The 12696-nt window shown below is 43.3% G+C and overlaps 1 protein-coding gene across 3 annotated transcripts in view; it reads left to right on the top strand.

Annotated features, from left to right (window-relative positions):
* rev3l (REV3 like, DNA directed polymerase zeta catalytic subunit) overlaps positions 1-12696 on the top strand; it is a 69652-nt gene that overhangs the window by 50057 nt on the left and 6899 nt on the right. For all 3 annotated transcript variants that reach the window (XM_071478431.1, XM_071478430.1, XM_071478432.1), the window contains exons 14-25: positions 1463-2385; positions 2514-2599; positions 2782-2907; positions 3956-4148; positions 4360-4471; positions 4748-4863; positions 6392-6510; positions 7806-7924; positions 8552-8693; positions 9096-9340; positions 10605-10713; positions 12301-12507. In XM_071478431.1, coding sequence (XP_071334532.1) covers positions 1463-2385; positions 2514-2599; positions 2782-2907; positions 3956-4148; positions 4360-4471; positions 4748-4863; positions 6392-6510; positions 7806-7924; positions 8552-8693; positions 9096-9340; positions 10605-10713; positions 12301-12507 — 2497 coding nt within the window. The remainder of the gene's footprint in view (positions 1-1462; positions 2386-2513; positions 2600-2781; positions 2908-3955; positions 4149-4359; positions 4472-4747; positions 4864-6391; positions 6511-7805; positions 7925-8551; positions 8694-9095; positions 9341-10604; positions 10714-12300; positions 12508-12696) is intronic.

Genomic DNA, 12696 nt, shown 5'->3' with positions numbered 1-12696 from the left:
TTTGCTGAAGGCGGGTGGGGAAAAAAATAATGCATATGTGTATGTGTGAAACCATGTCCTGTGCTCTTCGAGACACATCACAACCTTAAAACATACAGGTCATTCAAACTGAAGATTACTATTGATTGTTTTTTTAGATTAGAAAAATGTCGTGGTGCCCATTACACTGTCTTATTTCTGTCTGAACCTGACCCAAGTTCGCCAAACTTTCTTTTTGATTTCTTAACTCCTGATAAATCTCACCGCTTAAAATAGGCAACAATTTAAAAGGAATCTGACCCGAGCCTTACACACTTGTTGTTGCCATGGTCACAGCTTGCCTGATTACACATGGAGTTAAAGAACAATAATTCCCTCTGAAATGTAGTGATGTGGACATATAAAGTAGTATATATGGAAATATTCAAGTAAAGTACTTCAAAACTGTAAGTACAGTACTTGACAAAATGTACTTAGATGCCTAATCTTGACTCACCATCTTTGAGATGGCCTCATCGGCCTCTAAACCAGAACCTACAACGTAGACGAGGCCAAGATATATTTCTTTCTCAAAGAAGGGCTTCTCCAATTTCTGTGGCTCAGATATGATAAAATGGTAATGCATAGATTGTATTATTGTGGCGCCAAATGGCACAGTGAAAACTTGTGGGCGCACCTACAGCATTTGCTGGAGCGTCTATATATTAAAGTTAGGCTTACCAGTGCAACCAATGTAAAAAGTTGGTCTGGAGCCCTGCACGTCTTTATGAACAGACCCTCACTTTGTTTTTTATCATGCACATGTACAAACGGGTTGCTTGGTGTGTATTCCTGCCATAGGGTTCTTGCTATTCTTCTGACTTACAGCTGGTGACAGTAATGAACCAAACATGTAGCAATGCGCCAACAAAAAAGTGAAGAAGAAGAAGACTGCTAGTGAACATGGATATAAAAAAATCGTGTTTAAAAATGTTTAGAACAATTGTCTTGCCTTTTGAGGAATGAAATGTGTTCGACTCAAGGATACACAGAAGACATTTTGGTAAATAAAACTGAAGGTAAACACAACTTTTGTTGACAAAAAAAAAACTTCTCAGGGTCCCTTCAATATAAGTAACATGAAACTACAGCACAGAAGCACTGAAGATATGTTTTAAAGGCGTGTTTCTATTATATACAGTGGTTTTTCCACCAGAGGTCACTGACAAGTTCATTTTTAACTGTATAAGTGTATAAATAAAAATGTAGGAATGCAATTCAAAAATGGTAAAATATTAAAATGGATGTTAAACTATATATTTAAAAGATTTTTTTTAAATCTCAGATCCTCAAAAATCCCAATAAATTTTTTTTCAGGGCTTTATTTTATAAATATATTCCACGTGATTCATTCCGAAATTTTGCATTATTCTTTTACAGTAATCAAATTACAGGAATTTTGAAAAAATAAACAAGTCAATCACATGCTCCGTCTTTTCTCCAGGGAGGTTGGTGGCCGTAAGCTAACAGTGGGGACCAGACTTGCTAAGGAGCTAGCAGAGTTCAGTGGAGAGCTCTCTTTAGAGGGCCTCTATTTCTGGAAGACAGCCTTCTCAGCCATGACACACCCTGCCGCTACTATTACCTCATATTCCCAAGCCTTGGGAGCCGAGGCTTCAGAGGCAAGTAAAGAGCAGGCCGAACCTGATCCATCCTCAGCCAGCGACAAGAAGGTCATTCTTCTGCCCTGCAAAAACCCACCAAGCCGAGAGCGCGTGCATCTGTGGCTGGAGGCCAGGAAACAGTATGAGTGTCTACAAAAATGGAGGAGAGACACAGGGCTGCTGAAGAACGGGAAGCCTGGGTTGGAGTTTGAGGAGGAGAAACCAGGGAGAAGCGAGCAGCCGTCTGCTTCCTGCTGCCCAGCAGTGAAGGTGGAGCTGTGTGGGAACCTGTCCAGTATCAGGACTCAGAGGAGAAAGAAGCGGAGCTTGTCCTTAACCATATCTCCAATGAAGAATACAGGTTCTCAAAGTAAATCCCCACAGATGAGTCCAGTTTCAGATGAAGGTGCTGTGGATCTTGAGCAGGAGGAACAAGAAAAGGATGATGATGACAATAATAAAACCACCTCTCCAGAGTCCCCCGAGCTGCCTCCATGGCAGCAGTCCTGTCAGCCCAGCCCCTCAGGCCCAGAAAAGCTTAGTAAAAACAGGCAAAATGAAAACTCTCCAGAACCACCGTCACCTAGGCTCTCTAACTCCATGGAGGGACTAGAAGAGAACCTTAGTCCCTCACCCCTCCATGTCAGTAACAGGGAAGAGGGCAGGACTAGTCCTTATCTCCTTCACAGCACCCCCTTCTTAAGGAGGAGGCGGATAAGCAAAGAAGATCTGCAGCCAGTGTGCAGCACGCCCAAATCTGAGGGTAAGAAATCAGTAATCTTATGAACATAGGCTATAGTTGCATCTTTGATTGTTGTCTACATTTTCTCTATTTTTTTTTATCCTGTTGCTTCACTTGTCTCTGCTCTTTGTGTTTGGTTCCTGCTCCAGAGAGTCACAGTTCTCAAAGACTTCAGCAGAGGAAGACAAGCCAGGTGGACCCACTGAGAAGAGTGTTACTGACCACACAGATAAAGGTCAGAGCACCTCTCTCCACAGCACCCTCCAGTTCACCAGCCTGGTTAGAGAAATGTGTAGAGCTCTGCATGCAGAGTGTGGAGTGAAGTCAGTCTCTCTTCATGAATTGAACCTTCCCTCTGACGTGCCTGTGTTGTCTTGTTCATTAAGATATTCCTCATATTCTCATTGTCTTCTACAGAACCAGTTTGCTGCTTTGAATGTGCCAAAGAAAGATAACTCTCAGATCGAAGGGCCCAGCATAGCCAACTCTTATGGCTTCAAAGTCAGCATGCAGAACTTGCAGGATGCCAAAGCTCTGCATGAGGTGAGCTGCTCTTGGAGTTCTCTCATATCAGAGATATGTTTTCTTTTTTTTTTTTTTAATCATGTAAAACTGGGGCTAACAGGCAGGTTGATGGACTCCTTATTACTTGGGCTGGGTGCTGAACTCAAAATGTGTCAGTTACTGAGACCTGGAGTCTCTTCTGGTCAAGCTTGAACTCTTGTTTACATATTCTAGGATCAGTGTTCTAGGTTGAAATAATATTTTTTCCAGTTTTAGAATTTATTTCTTCTTACTCCAGTGCACCGCCTACAGACTGTATGAACAGGTACACACAGCTTCTTCTTCTGTCGGCTTCTTCTGGCACATTTTTCATGTAGCTTTGCTTTTCTCCAGCTCTTTGCTGTTTTCATAGTTTTTAAATCAAAAATACAACCACACATCTGCCTTCAGACCTGTGCCTTCAGTGGAGCCACATCTGCCATGTTTTTGTCTCTGACTATTCAAATGAAGATGGATTTGAATCAACCCAGCCCTAGTAGTTGTATATTGGTTTCATTGGTTCCAGGATTTCAGAGGTGTGTGTCCTCAGCCAGCAGAGAATCACTTAGGATGCAAACTCATGTTTAACTGGACTGTTACAAAAAATCTGGGGAACACAGGGAGTAACATAAAGTTCACAAGTGCACCCTAAAGAACTTCGTCCAGGACCACAGTACTGCCACAACAAAAAAAAGATGTACCTAGGTTGTGCCTGCACAATATTATTAATATGAAATATAACATAAAGTTGCGTCCATGTAGGACATAACATTGATATGACTTTTAGCCCTGAATCCCTTCCTCTGTGGAGATCATGCAGTCTGTTAGGATTTACACTTCCTGTCATGGCTGCACCCGTCCAGGGAGACTGTGACATCAGTACAGAGGCCCCAATTGCTCAGTCACCAAAATGATACGCTGTCATTAGCAAGGGGAAAACTATTCAGAGCTGCAGTAGCCTGTAAGTAAAGCAATTATCAGTTGAGGTGCTGGAGAAAGAAAATTTTCCTTTTGACCCAGCATCGGTTTTTGTGTTCCCCTCCTTCAGGTCCAGTACCTAACACTGATGGGCATGGAGCTCCATGCAAGGACTCGTCGTGACCTCGAACCTGACCCTGAGTTCGACCCTATATGTGCCTTATTCTACTGCCTCAGCTCTGATGCCCTCTTGCCAGATGTAGACAGCACCCAGCTGACCGGTGCCATCATTGTGGACAAAGACTATCAAAGTCATGACGAAGGTGAAGTCTTCCTCTCTTATTGGTTCCACGTTGTGCAAAAGCTTTTTATTTGAGCCTTGAAGTCTTTGTACGTCATTTTTCAGTATTTTCCTCAGCTAAATTCAGCTAAATGTAAATGTTACCATGGGTTGTTCAGGCGTTATTTATTTTGCCATAAATGGCTCAAAGTCACGTGATCAGTGCCTGCTAACGGTTTAAATGCCCTCAACAGGTGACAGAAGAACAGCGCCCCTGCTGGTCAGGTCGGGCATCTCTGGGCTGCAAGTGAAATGTGCCACTGATGAGAAGATGCTGTTTCAGGAGCTGATCACTATCATGAGGAGGTGTGTGTATGTAGTATATGTAGGATGTAGTCTGTGTATTGATCGGGATTGAGTGAGCTGCTACAGGAAGTATCCAATCCTGACTTTTTGAAGTTTTGATCCTCTGTGGTGTTTTCAGTTGTTTCCATCAATGACTACAACTTGGTCATCTTGGGATTCTTTAAAACATTCATTATGAAAATGCTAACAATGCTTTACATTTCACATAATTAGCTACTGCTACATATGTTGATCTTAGAATGAACTCTGTGTGCTAACATGATGGCGTCCTGTCAGGTTTGATCCAGACATCCTGGTAGGATACGAGGTGCAGATGCGTTCCTGGGGCTACCTCCTGCAGCGCGCCACAGTGCTCGGAGTGGACCTGTGTCAGCAGCTGTCACGAGTGCCAGGTAGGGCTGTTCGTCACCAAAGCTGGTGCAAATAGTTAATTAAGAGATTAAAGGTGCTATAGGTAATTAGGTAATAGGTAACATAGCCATTGTTAGCATTAACAGCTGTCTACTCACCAGTTTAGAAGAAGCGTTGTGAGTTCGGGATCTTTTCTTCCACTGAAGTTAGCATGCTAAACAGCTAGCCCTGTCCCATCCTGTAATGCTACTTTGTGATAGTGAGTCAGTGCACTGTCCAGTCTGCCCTCAGTTCAGCATGAGAGGATGAAGAAGTAGCACTGATCAGAGCAGGTATTCTAACTTCTTGTCTCACCCAATGAAAACCGTTATCACCATCCGCTCCCAGCAGAAACCACATTCAGCAGCAGAGAAAACTGATATATAGCACCTTTAAGTAAGCAGATCTATGTCATCATATGTTGTGATATATGACACAAAGTTTCTTAAAATATTATTTATGCTTTTTTAAAGGTACAGTCTGTGGTTTTATTTTTTCAAATGCCAGATTTCCTGGCAGCCTGTGATGGTGTTTAGAAACTCACCTGTAAATTGTGTCGAGGTATAAAAAAAAAAATATGTATACTGAGCTGTTAGAACACAGTTTATTGCACTTGGACACAGTGTTCCTTAAAAAGGTTATCACACAGAAACTTCACATCGTTCTGCGACACACTGTGTTGGCTGATCTAAGTAACAGGAACGGCATCGTTGGACTGCTGACCTCACAATCATCATGAAGTGGGAACGATGATGGGATGAATGTGATATCTTGACATCTCAGACTTTTACAGAACACCATGCAGTTTTCTGATGTCTGCTCAGCCTTCAAACTCACATGGTGTTTCTCAAACTGGACAGATCATACTTTCATTTCACTTCCTATTCAAGTCTTCAGATTTTATTTAACACCAGATTACAGAACTTGAGAGCCTGTTCTCTTTTCAAGATCTCTCTCTCTCTCTCTCTCTCATATGTGGTCTGAGAGCAGGAAAAAAAGAAAATGTTCCAGCAAATGACCAGACTGCTTTATACAGGCACAACTGATGCAACAAGCAACAATAAACATGATAAAAAATGTAGGAACTGAGTTGATGTTATGGACAGTTTTGGGTCCTCGGAACCAGAAGTTCGTCTCTGCCCCTGTAAATGACAGTGATGTGAATGAAGCAGTTCTGTCCTCTGACACTGCACCCAACTGCACTCAGGCAGCTGAGATGTGTGTTAGAGGAGAGTCAGAAGTAGAGACTTCAGTTTAAATGTAATCCTGCAGGTTTCTGCTGACCAGGTAACTGCAGTACTGACTAACCTGTGTATATCTCAGAATGTGTGTGTCTGTGCGTGTACACATTTTAGGTACTGAAAGTACAAGTGTGTGTGTGGCCCTGTTTGTGTGTTTACATCAGTGCACATATGTGTTGGTACAGGATCTGTGTGTGTGTGTGTAGAGCAGATGAGTGTGTAGCCTCTGGCAGCTCCCCTCCTCCTCCTCTGTAATTGGCTGTCTGTCTGGCTCTGTGCGTGTCCTCAGGTGACTCCAAAGAGAACCGCTTTGCTGCAGACAAGGATGAGTACGGAGCCGACACCATGACTGAGATCAACATCGTTGGGCGCATCACCATCAATCTGTGGAGGGTGATGAAGACTGAGGCAGGTCCCGGCATGACCTCCCCCTCTCCACACACACACACACACACACACACACACACACACACACACACACACACACACACACACACTCTGTTGGCAGTCATCACCACTCAGAGTCTTAGCTGTGACCTAATTTCTCTGGTTTCCCTCCTCTTTACAACAGGAGTCTCATCACCATTTTTATATTAAATATTGTTTTAGTCTATTTAATAAACTGTTAACTATGAAGTAGAATCTTTGAATTGCATTTTATTCCTCCAGTTTTTTTTCAGTCTTTGTTTTATTTTAGTGGATGCTCTCCTGCTGTCTGCACAGTGCAACAGTTTCTGCTGCTTTAGTCTGTGGGCTCAGTTTGTCTCCATGCCTCTGCACCGGCGTCAGCTCTGTCTGTCTGTAGTGGCTACAAATACATGTTTTATTTTAAGGGCTCACAAGACAAATATGTTTGGAGCCACTGTCATAAAAGATTCAGACATATGATTTCAGAGATTCAGGGCATGCTATAAACTGTACATTATGGACCATGCTGCGTATTATTTTCCACCTACGTTACCATGGGTAACCTTGGATGGTTGACCACATCACAATGCCTTTCTCCAGCTCAGGATTATTTCTGGAGTCAGAGGCTTTCCATCCAAGTGTGACTCAGAGAAAGTCAGTCAGGCTGGATTATTGATGTTCTCCAAGTAAAACAGTCCATACATTACAACTAATCCAAAACTCAGCCGCACAGGTTTTAACTCCAGTTCTCCAGAGCTGTTTGCAGAATACAGGTTACAGAGCACCTCATGGTCGGCCTCCTCAGTACATATCAGACGTGCTGTCAGTGAACGTCCCAGCAGTCTCAGGCCACTATAAAAGTCTGCAGAGAAAGCTTTCAGTTTGCCTGCTGATCTAAGATTCTTTTAAATCCAAATGAAAGACTTAGATTTTCAGTTGAGATTTTTCTGAATGAACGCATGGTCTTTGTTCAGTTTGTTTGTATGTAGGTACCGTGGGGTCCAAAGGTCTGAGACGTCCTCATGCTCTTGAATAGGAATGTAGTCTCAGATTTTTGGACCCCACTGTGTAATGTTTCTGTTTGTGAGCACTCTGAACTGTGAGTTGAGACGGTATGGTCCAAATACATTTGAACTTGAATTGCTTTTCACCTATTATCATAGAAATGGCTGTTTTCAGTCTGTTCAGAACTTTTGACTTTTATCAACAACATTAACAAACGAGTCAAAGTCTGAAGTTGTGTAAAAGTGATGGAAGCTTGGCCTTGAGGTCTAAGTCTGTGTTTTCTCCTCCAGGTGACTTTGAACAACTACAGTTTTGAGAATGTGGCGTTCCACGTACTCCACCAAAGGTTCCCCCTGTACAGTCCCCGCTCGCTGTCCGACTGGTTCGACCACAACACCCACTTATACAGGTTTGTGCCACGCTTCATCATAATGTGAAATGTGAACAGTGTTTATTTAAGGGTTTTTTTGTGCCTCTGCGCTGGAGACATGATGTTGTCGGTTTGTCTGTCCATTGGTCCATCTGTCCTTTCTTCAGATTTGCTAAAAACATTCACTTGGACTGAAGGACGATCTAATGAAAATTTGGTTGTTAGGGTTAGGGTTTCTCACTGGAATTATTTACAGGAAGAATGAAGAGATGTCAATATAGTCTCAGCTTCGCTACATATATTAGATGAGTCTGGACAGACATGGATGTGAACTACAACTTGACTGGTTGGTGGAGGTGTAAAATCTTTTTTTGATGTTCTGATGAGAGTAAAATCACACAGCTCATTCATTCTGTTTGTACGTGAAGCAGAGCGACCTGAGGCGTGGTCAGTACTTCTGAAACGTTCTCCCCATGAATAAAAGTGGAGGTACATGAAAACAAATACTTCACCCATGTATAAATATCCTCTGACACCCGGTCCAGTCCTCATATAATGTCCTGTCTTTACAGGCCTTGAGGTCTAAGTCTGTGTTCTTTTGCACACTCTTTTGCTCTGTAAGAACATGGCATCATGGTGGACATGCTGACGTGTGTGTCTCTGCAGGTGGAAGATGGTCGACCACTACGTGAGCCGAGTGCATGGCACCATGCAGCTTCTGCAGCAGCATGACATCATCGGCCGAACCAGCGAGCTGGCCAGACTGTTCGGGATTCAGTTCTTCCACGTTCTTACCCGAGGATCACAGGTACCAACACACACACACACACACACACACACACACCTAACAGAGCTAGAAGAATGATAATGCCCTGTGTCTGCTGCTGTAGTTACATCTTTATAAATTATCAGCTTGTTTCTCTCCCCAAGTGGCTAAAATGATTTAATGCAGCTTCAAGTCTGTCTTTGGGTTTGGTGTAAATATTAAGCTGAGGATCGTAGAGTTACAGCTGACACATGATATTTGCATTTCAGTAACATCTCTGTGACATCATATGAGAATGAGGCTCTACATAAATAAAAAGACTGAGACATGAATAGATCAAACTGATGGACAGAGACACAGAGAAAAATATATGAAAGCAAGAACAAGAAAATGGTTTAGCACAAAGGTCCTTTCATCCCACGCCTCCTCTTCCTGTCCCTGCAGTACCGTGTTGAGTCCATGATGCTGCGTGTGGCCAAGCCTCTGAACTACATCCCTGTGACACCCAGCATCCAGCAGCGGGCTCAGCAGAGGGCGCCACAGTGCATCCCGCTGGTCATGGAGCCTGAGTCGCGCTTCTACAGTAACTCGCTGGTCGTGCTGGACTTCCAGTCGCTCTATCCCTCCATTGTCATCGCGTACAACTACTGCTACTCCACCTGCCTGGGCCACATGGACAGCCTTGGAACGTAAGGTCCACAGACCCACAGTGTCTCCTGAACTGGCCTGGGAAAGCCTGCTTTCAGTGCTGTCTTCCTCCCCTCATTATTTTTAATAAAGCAGACGTGCTGAGAGCTCTGCACACCGTCCACACCTCAGAGCTCTGCAAGTCAGGACAAATTTCAACTTTTTCACCTTTCATTCTTGTCGTTGCATAGCAACAGCAGTAGCCATGAACACATATATTACCACTCCAACATTACAGGAGGAGTGCCTCGCAGACCTGCACTGCCTCCATGCTCCAAGGGACAAATGTGCTCAGGGGATACTTGGAAATTTTAGCTCTTCAGTTTTAAACTAGTTTTCTTTTCCATTGGCTGTTTTTATAAAACACAGAGTATCTTAATACATCAGTTATTTTTTCAGTTAAACCTGACATCTATGTATAATTTTATCAACTCAAATGTCCAAAGCACTGAACAATACAGCCTCACATTTCAGATCCTATCTGAGCGCTGTGGCAGTTTTGTAAGGAGCTGTTGGTAGTTGACGGAGCACAGGTGTTTTTTGTTATAAATTCTACCACCATCTGTACAAGTAGAGCCTGTGAGTGATATTTTCACAAAAGCCCATACTTCTGAATGCTGAGGTTTTAGCTCTGGATGTCATCACAGGCTGCACCAACTGTGTCCACCACTCTTATAAATATATCACATCATTTACTTTGCATAACTATTAGAGCCTTAAGGAGTAACTACCTTCTAATAATTTACAAAAAAGTAAAGATCAGAGAAATGTCAGGAAGGACGGCTTTAAATTTGTGTAGCAGAACAAAGATTTTCTTCTTTTCTGTCGCAGTAATCATCTGGTGACCCCCTCAGGTTGATGTTTTTACCTGTTGAAGAAGTCTCAGCCCTGAGGGGGGAATCAAAGGGTGAAACAATTGATTAGTTGAAGAAATAATAATTAGATGAATCAGTTGATAGTGAAAATATCTTATCGCTGCCCTTTGAGCCTGATTGTAGTTTCATCTTGACCTGATCCACAGGTGGTGTAAATGAGCTGTGTGTGGCTTCTGCTTTTTAAAATGTGGTCAAACCTGCTGTGACTGACGGTGCAGCTCAGTGAGGCAGAACTCATCACCACTGCCTTACACCTAACATCAGATTAAGTCATGCTCGGATGATTCAGTGATAAAAGATGCTGCCAGCAGCCCAGGAGTAACCAGGCTCTGGGAAAGGAGGTGAATTCATTTTCTTGAATGATATTCATAAACACTTGTCTCTGTCTCAGGCCCGATGAGTTTAAGTTTGGCTGCACCTCCCTGCGGGTTCCTCCTGAGCTCCTCTACCAGCTCCGCAATGACATCACCGTGTCATCCAACGGCATCGCCTTCGTCAAGGTACAGCACCCACTGACCACCCTCACCAAGGACTTAATGTTGTCCTGGAAAACCACTTGGCCCGTTATAAACCACGTCCAGTGGTGCAGATTTATTAAGGCTCATTAGCTGCTGCGAATGCTGAGCACGTCCACAGACAGCCCACTTCATCCCTCCATTCATTCTTTTCAATCACTCACTCAGGGCTGCGCACTCCCTGGCTGCTGTCCCACAGTCTCATTACATAACACACACTCGCTCATGGCCACAGCACAGTGAACACTGGTGAGAAATGAGCTTGTTAAAGACAGAGACCAGGTTTGGTCTGGATCTGGTTTGATGCTGACCTGACTGTGCTGTCTCTCTGCCTGTGTCTGCACACACTGAGCCAGAATCTTGACTTGCATAGTGTTAACCTGCAGAATGCAAATGTGAAACAACTGTGTAGTTAGCTGCCAATCAAAATGCTGGATGCTTTGGAGATGTACTTCCTGTCTATTATGGGATGTCACCCAAAGTCAAATGATAACTATATCACGAGCATGTGGAGAGTAACATTTACAACAAAAATCCTCATCCCACATGTATCATCTGTCAACTCGGCCGTTTGAGGAGTAGTTTTGTTTTTTGGGGGGGGGGTTTTGTCTTTGTTTTCGATGTCGTCTTCCTCCATGTTAAGCTTGACAGAGATAATGGAGCCAGTGAAGAAAAAAGTTCCTAAAGTTAAGACCAAAGCAAAAGGAAATAAATCAAATAGTATGGAAGCATCCATCTTTATTTCATCTGGAAGTCTGAGATCCCAGGAAGTTTTATTCACACTGATCAAACTGTGCTGAAACCTAAACAATTATTTAAAACCTCTTCAGGTGTTTCAGAAGCTTCCTGCTCTGATACTGTGTGATGTCACTGTTTGATGACACTCAGTGGCAAAGTAGAAATGATGATGATGATATATTGTAGTTTTTTTTATAGAGAGGAGAAATGGAAGAAAAGGACATGTTTAATGAGTAGACTTCAAGAGTGTATGTGGAGGGGGACTAATATGATAACTACTTACTGATGTGTCATTTGCATAGCAGGTTGTAGGCCAGCGTTAACGAGACAGTCGTGGTTTAAATGATAAATACGGGGTGCCCCAGTATCTCAGTGGTTTTGGCACCTACCACATAAACATCCACGGTTAAGATAAAAAACTAAAAATGAATCATATAGAAATTAAAGGAGAAATTAGGTTTGTTTTCTATTACTTCAAACTGAGAGGCAGCACATCATCTGTCTGAGGAACATCTCTGCTGCCAAAAAGCTCGTTAATGAAGTTGGGGGAGTTGCAGTTTCCTCATTGGCTGCTGCTCTTTCAAAATGAATTGGCACAAACACTTTCTGTCAGGAGACATTGACAGCTACAATGTTGACAACGTAGAGCATTTAGATTTAGAGACTTAAAAAAAAAACACTTAGTGACAAATCTATAGACAACTCTCTGGACAAACCTCAGCTTCTTAAAACAGGCTGTCAAGAGACTGAGGACATACCTTATACACTCATTCACTGCTTTCAGCTTAAATACCCCACTGCTCCTGTTCTCATCTGTTAGTTCTTTCTGTCCAGGCCTCGGTGCGTAAAGGAGTCCTGCCCAGCATGCTGGAGGAAATCCTCAACACCAGGATCATGGTGAAGCAGTCCATGAAAACCTACAAGCATGACAAAGCCCTCATGAAGCTGCTGGACGCCCGACAGCTCGGACTCAAGCTCATCGCCAACGTCACCTTCGGCTACACTGCAGCCAACTACTCTGGACGCATGCCCAGCGTGGAGGTAAGCTCATCGAAGGCTACTGCCAGCTGTCTGCGCCTGAGAGGGAGGAGGGTGGGGAAAGATCATCTCTGCCTCTCTCTGCCTCTTGTAGCCACCACATTTATTCATGAGAAATAGTCTGAAGTCCCATTTCTAAAGTTCCTGCAAATGATCTGGACCCTGAACAAAATGCTAACTTGCACTGATATT

The sequence above is a fragment of the Trachinotus anak genome, unplaced genomic scaffold (genome assembly GCF_046630095.1).
Source record: "Trachinotus anak isolate AG129_WGS33_773 ecotype Australia unplaced genomic scaffold, CSIRO_AGI_Tana_v1 ptg000005l, whole genome shotgun sequence".
NCBI lineage: Eukaryota > Metazoa > Chordata > Actinopteri > Carangiformes > Carangidae > Trachinotus > Trachinotus anak.
The sequence above is the reverse complement of the archived record's forward strand: the minus strand, read 5'-3'. Positions and strand labels throughout refer to the sequence as shown.